The sequence below is a fragment of the Amblyomma mixtum genome, chromosome 3 (assembly GCF_055824585.1).
Source record: "Amblyomma mixtum isolate Tamu chromosome 3, ASM5582458v1, whole genome shotgun sequence".
Classification (NCBI taxonomy): domain Eukaryota; kingdom Metazoa; phylum Arthropoda; class Arachnida; order Ixodida; family Ixodidae; genus Amblyomma; species Amblyomma mixtum.
Window position 1 is genome coordinate 192,415,723 of NC_143014.1, and position 17,808 is coordinate 192,433,530.

The following is a 17,808-nucleotide window of genomic DNA, read 5'->3' on the forward strand; positions in this document are numbered from 1 at the left end:
ATCAGCAAACCTGTCAATAAACGTGAATTCTTTATCATGCAGAGTCAAGGTGGTACTGCTAACGCATGAGTCTCCTCCTTCCCTTATGTGGTACGCTTCTGCAAGCTCTCGGGTCACTTTATCTCAGTGCCTGAACAGCAGCACCACCGCCCTGTCAAGGAGGGGCGAATATCCTTGCATGAATTGCAATGCTCGGCTAAGTTCCTGAGAGGCCGACATGAAAGGGAACAAAAATGCTCCCATAATCACTTATTGAGGCACCTGCCCGTTTGGCCTATGTATGTTCTTCCGCACATCAGCGGAATGCTGTATACTACACCAATTGCACATGTTACATATCAAAACTGGTGCCGGACGCTACAGCCTGTAGGTATTAGCTTGTGACTAAGCCCTTCTATGGGCCCATGCGCATATCTCGCCAAGCTTCCTTGGAATGGAAAACACTACTTGCACTCCGTACCGTGACCATATTTTTTTTCAGACAATGCGTCATTCCATGGACGTAGGGCACCACTGCATACTTCCATTTCTCTTCTGGTTCTTGTTCAGGGGCACCTGCCTGACCTCTTCTGGCACGTTTCAGCAAACTCTTGCTCACCGACATCAAGACAGAAAGCGGAAACCCAGTAGTGATCTTCAATCTTGCCACCTGGTTTTGAAAAGCTACTTCCAACGTTGTGGTAGCATGACTTAGAAATTTCTGACCCTAACCATGTAACTGCAATGCCTCTTTTCACAAGTTCGAGTGAGCAGACCGGTAGTCTAGCAGGGGTTTTGCTGTGCGCGGTTCGTATGCCCAGCACACATGGTCCTTAAGAAAACTCAACCGAAGGTCCAGAAATCGCAGGCCATTGCCTTGCAGGAGCTCCAAGGTGAAAGACAGATCCATTGCACACTCCTCGAAAACTCCCTCCTTGACAGGGTGGTGGTGCTGTTCAGGCACCGAGATAAAGTGACCCGAGAGCTCGCAGAAGCATGTCACATAAGGAAAGGAGACTCACGCGCCAGCAGTACCGCCTTGACTCTGCATGATAAAGAATTCACGTTTATTGACAGGTTTGCTGATTGACCATTTCCACGTGATGTGCAACCGCTTGACGTGCAGAACAGCGATATTTAAGAGATTTTTTTTTTTCTGAATAAAATTCAGTTGATAGTTAGCACCTTGCTGTGTGTCTCTTCTTGTTAGTTGTCTCTGCATGCTGCCTCGTAGCAATGAATCTATACCAACTAGCCCAAGCAGCCGTTCTAACTCAGTTCAATGCACTGATCAAATATTTCCAGAAGACCTCACTTATTAAATAATACTGATCAAATTCTGAATTTTAGCTATTACTCCAGACTCCCTGAAGTAACAATGGAAAGAGAGGCATCTAATACAACACAGGGAATAGAACTGAAAAGGTGAAAGCCAGCCAAAAAGTAAAGCTTAAGTAGAAGTTTCGATGCCTGTAACATTGTCTATATTCATCACACTTGCCTGCAGCATTTAATGGACAAGGGAAAGAATTAACTGCAATGAACACATACCGAGCAGCATATACTGCCTCATACCAAAGAAACACCAATGGGCCCAAGATAAGCAGTTTCACCAATGCACAGAAATATGACTTTATATGCATTTCTACCATGGTTAAGAGAGCGAGGTGTGGAGGGCATTGGTCACAGGTGCACTTCGTTACTTCCTTCACCAAACTTGGTTGTCAGTAAGAATATGCTTCAGCTTCTCACAATAATTTTAAAAATGCAATTATATATTCACCGTGGCAATTTATTTTTAAGACATTAAAATTTTCTACCATTTGTGAAAACAAAAACTTCAAAAGTAAACACTTGAAGCGAACACTTGATTCGTAGTTACATACCTCAGCTCACAGGGAATACAATGATAGCTATAATCTTTTACTTTGACCAATATCAGTGACTCCACATACCTCGGACATAATGTGGCTGCTGTGTTGTAAAATCAACAGTACACATTAATATATGAAGCCATCACTTATACAATTAGCTCTAGAGATCCATATATGCATTGCACATTTAGTCAAAAGTGTGATCCCCCCCCAAAAAAAAAGGCTGCCACTGTGCCAGTGCAGTAAAACACTGGAAAGAAAGAGCAGCTGCACTGGGGCCGATCCACAGTGCCCTTGCACCTACCGGCATTGGAGCGGGCAACAGCCATTGGTGGCACGGTGTTCCAGGCTGAGCCGTTGAACACCTCGGCTGATGCCAATTCCTTGGAGCCATCGCTGCCCCCTATCACATAGACGAGGCCATTCAAAACGGTGGCGTCGACCCGACCCCGTGGGGTCTGCATGGGTGCCAAGGAGCTCCAGCGATTTGTGGCCAGGTTGTAGGCCTCCACTGTGCGCAAGCATTCGCCCCGATCATAGCCGCCTGTACAGAAACAACCAATGATGAATAGATTTTGCAAGTCCCCATGTACTGACCATTATGCAAAACAACAAGAATGGTGACCAAGTGAGCTGGGCTGTAGTTCAATTATGGAAACTTAGGGTCCTTTTTTGTGCACTAACACTGCACAGCACATGAATGTCTGCATTTTGCCGCCGTTAAAAAGCTGTCACCACATTCAGCATTCAATCCAGTGACCTCTGGCTCAGCAGCCAAATGCCACACAGAGTTGGCGCAAAAACTAGCAGTAAGTCATAAATTTGCTGCACAATTTATGCAACCAATAAAGCACCTCTCAATCCCAAGTCAATCAGTCCTACTCGCATAATTTGCACTTTTTTCCTTTAAATCAAGGCTTCAAAAAGGGGGCACGCAAATCCTGTGGAGACTTTGCAAACACTACCTAAAAATCTCTACAAAGGTCATAACGCGCAACATATACCGTATATAGTCTTCCACACAATGACTCTCCGACCCGCACCATTCAGTGACAAAAAAAAAAGTTGACTCCAGTTATAAGTGTATTCATACCCTCCAGCGCGCATCGAAGTACGCTGGTTCTGATGCCCTAGTCTCGCACTCTAGGCTCAAAAGAGCCCGCTGTGCACAGGCTTTTTGAGCCCGCACATGGTGACACGGCTGCCTCAATCTTCCCAACCTTGCCTTGCATGCACCCATGTCTGGTGCAGAGGGGAGTGTAAAATATGCAAGTGAAAGTTTTTTTTTTTTAAATAAATCCAGGTAATAAATTTGGGGTGCGCAAATTACGTGACCAGATATGGTATTTTTGTCCATTAGTAAAGCTACCTGCTGACAGTTCACCAAAATTATTCTACCACACCAGACAATAGAACACTCTTCTCTGACACACACACACAATAAAAAAAAAAACACTGAAGCCAATGCAAGCAACAAGAAAACTTGTGGCTGAAGAGACCCCTGAACTTACCGCAGACAAGCAGCTTGCCCTGGAACTCTGCCGTGCCCATGCCACAGCGGGAGCTCATCATGGGAGGCATTGTGGTGTATCCCAGTGTTGTGTTGCACACCTCAGGTGAGCTATCACCAGTGCTGGCTGGACCATTGAGCCTTTGCACCACCGACAGCACGATCATGGTGCCCGATACAACCGCCAGGCCCATAGTACTGTGGGCTGCACAGCAAAGAGCATGCTCTTTTTGCTGGGGGAAACTAACTTACAAGCACTCGACTTGCACGAAACAGTCTGTTGAAGAGCAGTCAGGCTATAAGAAAGATGTGACCTGGAACAACAATTAATAAACACTGACACCCCTTTCAAGCACACAAGTTAAATGCACTTACAGAGAGTGCACTTCAGTACCTCGAGTGACACTTCAGGCTGCATGGTGTTAAACAGGAAAGCAGACTGCACTTGAAGCAAAAAAAATTAAAAAATTGCGATAAAAAATGGCCGTAATACTTGAGAAAGTAGATGGAAAAGGGAAGACTTCTTAAAAACTGATAGGCTAAATCAGCAGAACGAATAAAAACAAACTAAACAACCTTCTAAACTAAGGTAGCACGAGTCTCAAGACCAGCGAAGAGAAGTTCTCACCCTATCCAGAATTCTGACTAACAATATGGCGGCTTGAAGTGGGGAAGAAAGCAGCTCGGCGGAAATAACGAGGTCATGGTGATCGGAAGTGTCGACGCCGCACAGACGTTTCATAACATGACCAGCATGGCCGGCACGTGTGAACGTTGCACGTAGGCACTCCACCAGCTGACGAACAAGCACAAACCAAACTAACAGAATGAAAATGGCGTCTCCACAGTGCCACATCGCACGTCGTGACATGAGTTGCGTACATGATTATTATTTCGTTTATTTGTACTGTTTTGCTTCTTGCTATAACAAACAAATTCCTTACTAAAACTGTTCAACAACTAAAATTAACTACTGTGTTCTTTTTTTTTGTAGATTTCATTTTGTGCCTTTGCAATCGCTGCCAGCGAGGCTACGCACTCGGCCAGCCAAGTGTGTTCCATGAACGCACTTCAAACTTGCGTCGTTTGGTGTAGGCAGAGTGCACTTACTGCGAGTGACACTACCCTTAAGTACACTTAACTCGCGTGCATGACAGGGATGTGAGTGACAGCTGCTTAACACATCTTCAGAATAAACAATGAGCTACGCCATACCTTAATTCTGATGTGCATATACTAATGCCATCAGTGGCACTATGGCATGAAGGCACCAGCAGCAGGCTGGACAATGAACTTGACCCCTAATATACAGGCTCGGACAACAAGCCCAACTCGGAAATAGCAAGAAAAATGGTGATGATGAGATGACAAGATGAACAAGAAATCTGGTTTATGGGGATTTAATGCCCCAAAGCGACCCAAGCTATGAGGGACGCCGTAGTGAAGGGCTCCGGAAATTTCGACCCCCTGGGGTTCTTTAATGTGCCCTGACATCACAGAGTACACGGGCTTCTACCATTTCTCCTCCATCAAAATTCGACCGGCGCTGCCAGGATCGAACCAGCGTCTTCCAGGTCAGCAGACGAGCGCCGTAACCACTGAGCCACCACAGCGGATAACAAGAAATATTACACTTGCCTACCCTCTGAAGACTGTATATGCCTGGTTAAGACAAACCAGTACCAAATGCAATGGCTAGCAATGGTGCCGAATGTTAGGAACAGCACCTCTACTTTTCACTGTATGCATGTGCAAGCATTAAAGACACTGAGGGCAATTCCATCCTATATTTTCTCCGCAAAAATCGATTCTATGGCTTCTTCTGGGTTAGCTCATGTTATTCCCGTAGCAAAAGGCACATTTATTGCAGAGAAAATTGCATTTAAAAATTTTCCCGTTACTCATTTTAATTTGAGGCATCTATACCCTGAAAAGGGCTCTATGACTCCCACTTTGAAGGGTTTGCACTGTAGCCTAGCCTCAGGGATGCACAGCCAAAAAACTGTCCTTGAATCACAGTCTACTGGTGAAATCGACCAGTGACGCCGACACCTGTACTTCATTTTTTTGGCCTTTCCTAGCTTTTAAGAGCTCCATTTCCACTGAAGTAGTTTTTTTGTAGTTAGAATAGGGTAATCTATTGACGCACACCATCTTAAATTTTCCCTCAGCATCCCTTTAAGGTGGGTACAGATTGGCAATGTTCCAGCTTTGCCCATGCTTACATCTTCAGTTTGAAATCTAACTTCACTTCTCTTCTTTGGTACAAAACGTGTGCAGTTACTGTACTAAGGTGCCACCTTTGCAGAGACAGCAATTCACTACTGAACTTTCATGAGCTCCAGGCAACAGACGTCTTCATTACATGGTACAGGCAACATAGCACACATGCAGAATGAACTGCCTACACCTGTCGCACAATGATATGAAACTTTCATACAGAATTAGCAAGGTCCCATGTTCCAGGCTATTTTATCAGAAAACTGCTGGACTAATTTAGATGAACTATGACTATGTAGCATGCATTAATTTTCAAAATTATTATTTTTCACTACAGCCTCCATCAAAATGCAGCCATAAGAGACAAAGTGAACACGTGATCTCATAATGAGCAGACGAAGCTTTCAATGCTGACGAGCAAAACACCACGAAAGGCCAGATTATGCCACTGTTCTCAGCTGGGGAGGTTTTACGAGGAGGGTGGAGGGAAAATTCAAAGTGCGAAAAATTAATTTTCAGTAAAACAGACCTCACAGCAAAAACATTTGCAACTTTGAAGTTTCTGGCAGGAAACAGCATCACATTGTAGTTCAGTTATGTGCTATTATTTACTGTTTTTTCAAAATGTGCCTCATCGTGAATGCGACAAAAACAAACAAGACACTAAAAATGACAAAGCTATGAGCATATAACGACAGTGTGACAATTTGTGGGAGTTCACACTACAGGTTGCATTATAGCTTTCGAACCTGGCTTTTTGATCAGAGACTGCTGATTTCCTCAACAAAAAGGTGACAAAAAGAGTGTCCCATAAAACAATATGCTGACAGCCAGAAATAGTCATACAGCACTAACTACAATGCTCAGCAGCATATTTCACCTTAATTTTGCAGGAATAACACTTCCACAAGGCGTCTAGTAATGATGCACACAAACATGCTTTGTTCAGTAAATCAGCTGCCGTACCTCCCGTAGATGTAGTTGCAATGATCTTCCAATCACGATCTTCCTCGTCCGATGAAGAAGATCCACTAGAATCTGAGCGTGTGTAAAGGAACTGCCGTGGCTTGGCTGGTGTTGTCACAGTGATTCCAGGGCGCCCTTTGGTCTTGCTGCCCTTTGGCTGAGACAGCCGACGGGAGAGACGCTTGTAGTCTTGGATCATTTCCGTGTCCTTAGCATCCCCAGTTTCAATGTCATTGCAGTCATGCAGAGTGCGATCAAGGTTCAGGTACAGCATGTGCACCTAAAAAGAGGGCCCATACTTGGTTACAAGATGTAGTGCAAAGCCATGGCATGACGAGTAGGCATTACTGCCACCATAAAAGAAATTTACGACGAGTGAAATCATAAAACCAGATTATCAGTTTCCAAGCATAGCAAAACCATCTAGTGGCTCGTATCAATTGGTAGTTTTTGTCTGGCAACAGATATATTCTGTGCAATAATAAACAATGTCATTTCCTTGAATGAAAATTCAGAACAGCAATATGCCTCCTGGAAGCTACAGAAACTGCTATACAAAAGAAATAAGCTGTTTTTGGACATGATAAATGTGCATGTCTGGTTGGCGCTTAATTCTGATTAAGTAACATTGCTGCTTGCCTTGGAAAAACATATCTAGAGTGCTTTTGGGCAAAATAAAAGCACCTAGCAAAACTGACCTTGGCCTCTGGCAAGTTTTCTAAGCTGTGCAAAATTGGTCGTTTTGACCTATGAAACATGACCTGTTGTGAAGCTATATGTGCACCAAAATGAGAAAATGCATCAGCTGCTGTTTTCCAACACCATTTTCCTCATAAAGTCATCGACATGACACTCATCCCTGAATAAAGCACCAAGAAGAGGAGGGTATAAAAAAGAACAATGATCACATAGGCGCTTTCGTCAAGATGTCCTTGCTTGCTCTGGCCTTTAATCAAGAAAAATAAATCCAATATCAACTTGCCCAAATACCGTATTTACTCGCATAATAGGCGCACTTTTTTTCCAGAAAATCCGGCTCAAAGTTCGGGGTGCGCCTATTACGCGGGGTAAAATTTCCGGAAATTTTTCGACTCTCAAAATTGAACACACCGCGTAAACGCACTCGTGTACGGGCCGCACCCCGTTTTCCCGAACAAAATATTAAAAAAAAATCTGTGTAAGGGCCGCACCGAAACTTTCCACGACCCACGCGGGAATAGCCTTCGGAATGCACGCGCCGAGGCCTGTGCGATCGGCTCCGGCTGCGCGCAACGGGCGCTTGATCGTGGAGGCCACACACGCGCATAGGAGCTTCCAGACGCCACCCACGGAGGGCGCCCGAGGTAGAGCTTATCATCATCATCGTTTTCCTCCGCCGCGAGCTTTCGCTATCCATATCGCCATCAGCATCTCCAGCTCGTTTTTTTTTGTTTGTTTTTTTTTGTTGCTGTCAAGTGCGGGGATCTGCGGCAGCGCGATAGTTCATCGTAGTTTATGGCTTTGCCGCGGAGCGTTGCTGTTTTAGCTCGACGGCCAAGCACCTTAACAGCTACACGGCTGGGAGTTTGCTCTCGAACACGGCTAGCGCGGCAGGTTGGAAAATACAACGTGGCCGAAGTTGTGACTGCGTTGTCCCTAAATTTTTGTACGCGACTCCAAGCGCCAAGGTTTTCGCGGGCCTAAGTCGGGAACGTTTCCGGCTCGAGATGAAGCTTTCCAAACTGACGTTTAAAGTGAGCATCCCTGAAAACTGTGTGCGGCTGTTCTACGCGATGTCGTTGTACGTGCTGTGGGTCCGCAGCAGCACTAGTGAGGACTAGTAGTCAGTTCAGCAAAAAATTTGTTAAAATAAAGATTGGGGAGCGGGGGGTAGCGAAGTGTCGGCTTGCAATCGTGTAAATACAGTATTGATCACAGTGCCAAGTTCTGGGTGCGCCTTTTATGCGCGGAAATAAAAAATATTGATTTTTCGCGCCCAAACTAGGGGTGCGCCTATTATGCGAGTGCGCCTATTATGCGAGTAAATACGGTAGCCACCTTTGCAACATGGCACATTTTGGGAAATTGTCGCAATACAGCACTTTTTCACTTCAAGCTAGAAGCTTCAGGTGTTGTGTTTGGGTGTTATGGCACATAAGCAACTAAAGGCTATCATGCACCAAATACAAGGTTAAATGTGTTTTTAGGCTAAAGAACTAAAACGATTTTAAAATGTAACAGTTTGCTTAGAAGCTTTGCTCTTTTTTTTTTTATGACCGTAAAAATTTCTAGGTGCAAGTTAAGGTGGGAAGAGATGCGCTAGTCACAAAATTGTCAGAAATGCCTTTTCCTTAATTTGAGTTTGTGCATGAGAATAGAATGTGGCTAGTGGTGATTACTTCTCTGCACAGTGCACATGTAGGTTTCTCTCGTTTCATGAGAATAAAGACATGGGTAAGGTATGCGCAGTCCAATGCAAAACAAGATAACCTTGATGAAACATTCTTGGTGGAGAACCTTTTGATGGTTGGCACATTCTTTCTCAAGGTCTGTGCCAATTTCATTTAATTAGCAAGAGAAATTCATTACCAAACAATCAGTCAAAAGTATGCTACCATACATTCTGCAAGATTCTCAATTTCTCTCAAACTTTTCCAAATCTTACTAAATAATAAGCAGCAAGAAAGAGGTGCTGACTGCAGCCAAGGCAAAAACATTGAACAGTGTGTGTATTCTGTGAACGAACAGCAAAAACTATGGTTTATGGTTTATGGGATTTAAGGTCCCAAAGTGACTCAGGCTATGAGGGTCACCATAGTGGAGGACTGTGGAAAATTTCGACCTCCCGGGGTTCTTTAACATGCACTGACATCGCACAGTACGCAGACCTCTAGCATTTTGCCTCCATCAAAAAGCAACTGCTGCAGCCAGGATCAAACCTGCATCTTTTGGATCAGCAGCCGAGCCCCATAACCACTGAGCCACCACGGTGGCTCACAGCAGCAAGAAAAATTATGCAAACTTGACAAAAGTGAGACTGCATAAATTAGGTTGCCATTGACTAAGGTACAGGTGTTTCCCACAAGAGCGAAACTTTCACATTCACTCCAGCCACCTATGCCATTCAAGGCATTGCTTTCACTCCTTTGTAGTACACTACATCAACTTGCCTATGTACTCATGACGTTGCAAACAAGGAGCAGCAAACAAAACAGACTGGTCCTGTACTTGCTCTATCTGCAGTGCATATTTGGGGAGAACAATTATTTTAAATCTTTTTTTTGTCAAATTTAAGAACACTGGCCAGTCATGCACATTCAACCTTATTTGGAAACCTGTTGTAGACGCTGTGAAGAAACATATCTCTTTAAAAAAAAAAAAAGGCTGCTCTTGCAATGCCAACATAAGGAATGAGCAAAACACTACTGCTTGTCTAAATATAAATGCACACAGTAGGGTTTCCATCTATAGATCGCGAAACTGGCTCACTGATGCTTGGCTAATGAAATGAATGCAAAAATAACACCTTCAACTGAGACAAACTAACAGCAGAGAGAGAGAAGAAAAAGAAGAGCAGCAGCACCTTCTCAGTTAGGGTCTCCATGAGGACTCCCTCTTGGTCAAAAGAGGAGCGCATCCAGTCCAGTACCATGTGGCACAGGTGCTTGTTGTTGGTGGCATCCATCTCCAAGCTGCTGTGCTGCACCAGCTCCACCTGGATGTGTGGCAGGCTCTGCAGCTCCTTGCTCTTCACCACTTCAGCAATGTTGTCACGAATGTATGCGTCAACTTCGGCGACTAGTTCCTGGTCCATGGACTCCACAAGGATGGCTCGCACCCCTGTAGATGTGCCCCAAAAAAAAAGAACTCATGACCTTCCAATACATGCATGCAGCCCTTGAATACAATATTGGGAGGAGAGGGGGGGGGGGGGGCTGAATAAGTTTTGCCTCTGGACTGTTCGCATAACTGAAAAATGCTACACCCAAATGAAAGTTTGTACTGCCTTCCTTTACCGGTGCACATCTACCAACAGCGATGCGCTTCCACCACTTGATGCACCAATCTCTGCATGTCACCGAAGACTAATGGGAGCAGCTGTCTTGCGCCCACCCACCTTACCTGGCTGTTTCGCAGGATGACGAAACCATTAATCCATTGAAGGGCACATGCTTCATATCCAATGAAGAGTTCACCAATGCAGTAAACCACTGGAGACATTAACAGCTCCCCTTATTACCAATGATAGCATGCAGAGGCTAGCCCACAGGTGGCACAAGTACACTGCCACTGCTGGGAACTATTGAAAAGTAATGCGCTCCTGAGAAAGAAGACATTCCAAACTTTCTTTTGAATGCCACGTTTTTTAAAATTCCATCACTTAATAAAGATATCTACAGGAGAAAATTCTTATTTAGCATTTGTAATGGTTGTTCTTTGAAAGAATGCCCATTTGCTAGGATGTACAAGTCTGGCCAGATGAGACTGCCAACGTGTAGTAGCAAGACACTTCATTAGTAAAAATAGAGTAGTGCTGTGTTCACTCGCTGAAAGCTTGAGCAAGTCAACACAGCATTTTTAGTGTGTTTAGCATTATGCTTATAGGTGTGCCTACACAACTTCGGTTTATTGGGGTTTATCATTCCAAAGCAACTCAGGCTACGAGGGACGCCGTAGTGAAGGGCTTCGTGAATTTCAACCACCTGGGGTTCTTTAATGTGCATTAACACTGCACAGCACACGGGCCTCTAGAATTTCGCCTTCATCGAAATTCGGCTGCTGCCGCGGCTGGGATTGAACCCACGTCATTCGGGTCAGCAGCCGAGCACCATAACCACAGACACCACAGCGGAGCTAAACAACTCATTTGAAAAATGAAGAAAAAGAAAGAAGGAAGGAAAGACTGACACTACTTGTAAATACATGCGATGAAATGCTATGTTGAATTACCAAGACAGCCTAGCCTAACAGTGTCCTACTTTGCCCTAATGCAGAGAATACCAAGCATCTTCCTGTTTACCATGACAACAAACCTATTGACACTACTGTCAATACTAACCATACATCAAGCTTGTGTAATATTTTAAGAGCTCATAACGATCACATAGAGTGTGGTTTGAAAGCTGCAAGGAATTGCTTGCACAGTAAAAGACATGCATGTGGACCAAGGCAGCACATGCTAAGTTGCTTTAGTGAAACTCCTCGTGATATGCTACTTGCAGCTGACGGTCAAGAAATGGTGCCTGTGCCCCCAGACTTTCAATACCCAACTTCCCTGATCAAGAAGTACTGGCCAACTGCTTAGCAAAGGGCCCTGTAGCATTAAACATATCTGTTGCAATGCCCAGAGCAGTAAGAGCACAACTGATGGGCCATTCTGGCATGCCCTTGAGCATCACTTGATTACCAGGCACATGCCAATGCTGTCTTCCAGCAATGGAAAGTAGCACATTTATCTTACCTGTGCAGTTTTCAGGGGTCAAGTGCTCCACAAGGTACTTCCCACAATATTTGGTCACAGGGTGAACCTTAAGCTTGGCAGCTGCCAGGTACATTGCTTTCATTTTGGACTTGGGTACCTCCAGCCTGCCAATTCATAAAGCAAACCATCAACCCAGGAGTTTGCAATTATTATCAAGTGCAAAAGTGAGAGAAGTCCACCACACCACACAAGGGTACAAAAAATGGTGCTGTAATAGCTATCAGTGGCATGGTGGAACAATGCACACCATACAAGTAAACCAAAATGACACTTGCAACAGATTCTATTTATTACGAAATGGTTCCACTTAACCAGCTTGCAGACTGGCAGCCTACGTTAAAACCTAAACAGCAATCAAATACCTAACAAATATGCAGATTTTTGTGCATTTTAATGAGGAGTAAAGCACTTTTAAGCATCTCTTAGCACTTGTGACAGTGCTACTAACACAAAATATTTGAGCGAAGAGGATCTAATTATCACTTCTGCAGTGGAAATTTCATAATTTCTTATGCTGATACTCAAACACTCAAAATGCACTAAAAGATAATTCAGCCCTGTCTTTGCACCCAAATTATCACAACCTACGTATAAAAAAAAAACAAGGCTCTCAGAGGGATATGATGAAGCTAAGTGCATGTGTAGCAAAACAGTGTACTGCCTACCTACATGTTTTCAATGAAGCTTATGGGCTGCACTACTCCAAAAATATATCAGGTGTACCAGCTAACTTTAGTCAAGGTTTAAAAATATGCTGCAGCACAATAGGTGGATGCAACCTGAACTATGTTGTTCACCACTGCATATGGACCTTTCCAGCCCTATTGCCCTCGTGTGCCTGGCTGCATCCACCCGGGTGCCTTCACCCCATCCTGTTCTTTGTGCTCCTAGTTCCCACCCCACCGCTACCCTAACACACATCCTCAAGGAGTGTCCGGCTGCGTCTGTTATGCATGTGCAGCATTTGAGCAGCAACTGACGAAGACTATTTTAAATGAATTCAGACAGTTTGCAATGACATAGTTGTAAAAAATGAACTACATATTAAAATATCAAGTTAATCTCAGCTCGAATTCACTACAGTACATCCTAATGTTAGAAAGCATGCCAGAAGGAACATACCTGGAAGTGTAAGCATAGTCCACAAGGCGCTCAAATGCGCTGATGTCGAAGTTCCCATTAATCTTGCACTGGTTCTGTAATGTGCCCTTGGTCTTCTGAGCCAACAACTCAAACAGGTAGGGGCTCACACTGGCCACTACAGCACGGTGTGCATAGATCTCATGCACATCCTGGCCAGAGCCAACCTTCAAAGAAGCCAGAAAATGGGTTTTTTTAGAGCTGAACCCTCTCCCAAATAACAAATGTATTTAACACATGAAGGTGAGCAGGAAATGCAATGCTGCGTTGGATTTTCTGCTATGGAATATTGCATGAAAAAACGGCTTGGAATATGGAATCCAATTTCTGTTCAATATTGCAGAAAAACAAGTATTGCAGAAAAAATAAGCACAATTATTGTCACGTTAATTTTTTTTTCAAAATAGTGCATGGTCCTTGCAACTGAAATAAAAGTCAGCACCATTAAAGAAAATATGACATGCACAGAAATGTATACTACTTAATAAGACAGCATAACAGTATGCAACCTGTAATGCAGTCAGGTAAAATAAATCCATGAAATGACACATGGCTGGCAACTGAAAATAACATGATGGCTAGAAAATATTTATTAATTCGGATTTCAATGAACTGGATGAAATGCCCGGATTATCCTAAGGTCGTTCATAAAATGCTCCCTCCCTCCCCTCCCCCCGCCGCGGCGGCTCAGTGGTTACGGCGCTCGGCTGCTGGCCCGAAAGACGCGGGTTCGATCTCGATCGCGGCGGTTAATTTTCGATGGAGGCGAAATTCTAGAGGCCCGTGCGCTGTGCGATGTCAGTGCACGTTAAAGAACCCCAGGTGGCCAAAATTTCCGGAGCCCTTCACTACGGCGTCCCTCACAGCCTGAGTCGCTTTGGGACGTTACCAACCCTAACCCCCCCCCCTCCCGTCAAAATGAGAAAATTTAGCGAATCCTTACGAGGCGGCTCCATCGCACTAACATCGAAAAGTCCATGACGAGCGCGCATTTCAGCGCGCCGGAAGAATACCGCGGATATAAGCGAGCGGAACGCAGTATGGCGTAGGAACGGCGACGCTGCTTCTAAAAAGGAATAAGAAATAACCAGCGACGCGGAGCTGGGTTCGGACGACCGGCGAATGCGCGGGCCGACATCTTCCGTCGTAGCGGTGAAGCTCAGAAACCGAAACTACGCGGCCAGGGGCCCTTCTATCGTCGTCATGCCTGCCGTTAAGCGCATTTAAGAAGCGGGCGGGTTATAATGCACCATGTAATTCGCGGGATATTTACAGGGTCGCATGCCCTGCTGTGACACCCCGACTCGCCCCTCCGGGAGCCTCACGCAAAGTTCCGCAAGTGGGCTTTCGCGCATAACTTAGCTGACCAAAAAGAGATGGTGCAGCTGGCGCTAAGAGAGTTATGAAGGCGATAGGACGAATGCACACCCATGGCTTTAGGTATAGAACACATGGAAGGACCAAAGAAAAAACAGCGCGCCTTCTCGCAGTGACTGTTAGAAGCGGGTGGTCGGCCACCTTGTTCACATCAGTAGCTTATGTGGGAAAGCCCACTCGCGGAACTTCGCGCGAGGTCAAGCCAACAGCGTCCGAATACTCTATCAGTCCACGCGATAAACGCCGGAGAAGAAAGCGAAGAGGACGCCTTTGTACTGAGTTTCCCTGACACTTTAAACTCGATCGTTTGATAATTCCCAGATATTGTGGTTTTTGCCATGGTCGAATTTATGAAAGCCGGCGCAGTACACGATCGCTGGCGAATATTCGAAAATTTTCGAATACCAATTCCTCTAATACGAATATTCGCACACAACTATTTTATTTCAAATCTACTCCACGCTGGGGGATTCCCCTGAACACACTGGGCGAACCCCATTCCTAATTCAAGCTGATCAATTTGGACTCGCCCTGGCATCTGCCAGCCATCCTGGTTAGCTTAATTCACACAGTGACTGCCCAGGATAGGTGCTGGTCCCGAGATTGATACCCGGACCACGCTGAATGTCTTCAACTACGAAGTTTTGGTGAAAGCTGCACATCTTTCTTCCGTACCCCTGGCGGCTGCACTGGGGTAGATTTAATGAGTAATTGCTCCCTTACTTCAAATTACTCCACTTTGGGGGAATTCGCCAGAACATATCCAAGCATGCTTAACCTGCACCTACTACATGCTACCTGCCCGCTTAAATACACTACTTAACCTTTTGGCCTATTTATATTTAACACATTAGTGAGAAGATGTCTAGTTGCTTCGTTACAACTAAAAAGAAACATCAACATGATACTACAGAAGCGTTTTCAAGAGTGATTGTGAACACACTGGAAATATTGACAGGCATCTTGGCATTAACGGCAGCAAACTGATACAGCTGAGGCTTTCAAGAAGGCTTCTTTAATGTGCCAACAACTGAATGTGAAGGAAGGCTAAGCAGTACTTTTAGCTTCTGCCAAAACATAGCCGGAAACTATTTGAGAAGTATTAATTCTTTAAAATGCAATGAGTCATGCAGGCAGCAGAAACAAATGAAGTGCCTACTTGGCACATGAACTGGGGCTGTCCCTAATGACAAAATGCTTCCATTGTGTTTCTTTTTGCATGATCTATGATCTACACTATCCAGAAGAAATAACCTGGTCAGAATGCTTACATGTAAAACAACATCACAAAACTGCTTATTCTTGCGCAGCTTGTTTAAGTTCATGAGCACTTTGTTGAGGTGGGCAGAATCGTCGAACACAAGCATCTCTGCTGGCTTTGCAGGCTTCTGCTCCTCTTCATCAAGGGTGCTGATCACGACGGTCGGATCCATTGTTCCCAAATTAGTCCCACTGAAGGCACAGCCGCTACTAAGAGATGCCACGACTGGAGGCTGAAGACCAGAGTCCTGCACCAAGGCACAAAGATTAGTCACGCACATGGCAAATACTGCACCTACAGAAAGAGTCACAATTTCACAACTTTGGGCAGACTTTATTAACTAAGAATCCCTCCCATTAACAGAAGTATTCTTGGTTGTAAGTGGAACGCATTTTCCGCCACCAAGCTCGTTTCACGCTCGGGTGATCCCAGACTGCAGAAAAAGATCACGAGACTGAAGCGAGAAAGGCAGCCGATACCACAAGGTCGGCGTAGATACACTTCGCATAACAAGATCGTGGCGAGGAGACGGCGTCTGCGCAGTCTCGCTAAGTGCACCCGTGCCGACGGCGCCGACAACAGGCGCTATCACCCAGCAGCAAGCAAGTAGAACCTACAGGAGAGCCGCGCTATCTATGAGCGCCGTCTGGGCCTAAAAACACGTGAGGTCCACTGGCTGCCGGGTACAGCGATTAGATAAGCGCAGAAACCGGGAATGAGTCGGGTCATCGCCGACGCGCACGGCTCACCATCTCTCAAAACAATGCGACCGCGAGAGGCGGTTTCCCCGCGGAGCGACGGCAGCCGTCCCTTTCTCCCACGAAACAGGACGCAGCGGCCGGAATGCGCACGCACACCTTTGTCCCGCTCGGAAAATATGAAAATGACACTGCAGCATGCCAACGCGTGCCCGACACGGGAAAGCACCGCGTGAAGTGCGCCGCTCCGACATGCGAGACGGAGCAGGACTCCTGGCAACTATGCACATGTCGCAGCGTTCACATGTGACCGAGTAGCCCACAGCACCGGCACTCCGCAAAGCCGACCGATTCGTTCCACTTATGGAAAATGCCAGTACCCGCTGCACTCGGCAGTAGCTAGCCCCCGTACAACAAGACAGGCGCGAACAGGCCGTAGAGACGATCGGCGTTCGACTCGGACAGAGAGCGCGAATGCTACGATTTCGCTCGGCGAGGCCAGGTTACAGCGCATGTCCGCAAGACGAACCGGCCGCACTCGCGGTAGCAAAAAAGCAGCGGGGCTGCATGGAAAACTTCCGACGGCGACTCCTTATCGGATCGGTTCGAGATGCGAACGCAACCGCAGCGGGAACCACGGCCTGGAAACGCCGATCGACGCGCAGATGCACGCGTCGAGCTCGGCGATAACGAAACAAGTGCGCGCAAAATAGGCCAAACATTCCAGGGCCGCATGCATGCAACGCACGCACACGCCCGCCGGTGCGATGAGGGTGATTCCACGCCAAACGCACCAGTTTGCGCTCGACCCCCTCGCCGATTTCTTTCGGAAAATTACGGCTTTTTAAAACTGTCCCGTCGAGAAAGCCTTGTGGACGCACCACCCAATACCTGAAAATAAAAATATTTTTGTAAAAAGAAAAATCTGGTCACGTGACAGCCCTTCAGAGCAGACCAAAAGGGTCTCAAAAATTCGTTTCTTTTTGTTCGCGCTTAATTTTTTTTTTCCCTGAACAATGCAGAACCATTGAGCTTTTGTAACTGGTGGGAAGAAAGCAGCAGTGCTTAATTTTTTTTATATGCGTTTAGTAAATGATTTTTTAATGAATACGCAGTCTTTTCTGACCGCTACAAAAATTTTTCGGCTCCCCGAAACGTGACGCATTATTTAAAAAAGAAATGCATTTAGGACACAAAACCGGTTTCAGAAAAAAAAAAAAGTTGCAAAAAAGCGCGTCCTTTCGCTTTGAGGTGGTCCGAGAGCAATCATAAAATACAGCCCATTTGATAGCTGATATTATCGGGAAACAGCATTTTTTTTT

General features: G+C 45.5%; 1 protein-coding gene across 2 annotated transcripts in view; it reads right to left on the reverse strand.

The window, feature by feature from the left end:
• LOC149353100 (influenza virus NS1A-binding protein homolog) overlaps positions 1–17,808 on the reverse strand; it is a 61,762-nt gene that overhangs the window by 16,112 nt on the left and 27,842 nt on the right. For both annotated transcript variants that reach the window (XM_089582303.1, XM_089582302.1), the window contains 7 exons: positions 15,799–16,035; positions 13,133–13,317; positions 11,990–12,114; positions 10,112–10,368; positions 6,550–6,829; positions 3,365–3,568; positions 2,158–2,397 (listed from right to left, as the gene is read on the reverse strand). In XM_089582303.1, the coding sequence (XP_089438429.1) occupies positions 2,158–2,397; positions 3,365–3,568; positions 6,550–6,829; positions 10,112–10,368; positions 11,990–12,114; positions 13,133–13,317; positions 15,799–15,960 (1,453 nt within the window). In that variant the 5' untranslated portion in view covers positions 15,961–16,035. The remainder of the gene's footprint in view (positions 1–2,157; positions 2,398–3,364; positions 3,569–6,549; positions 6,830–10,111; positions 10,369–11,989; positions 12,115–13,132; positions 13,318–15,798; positions 16,036–17,808) is intronic.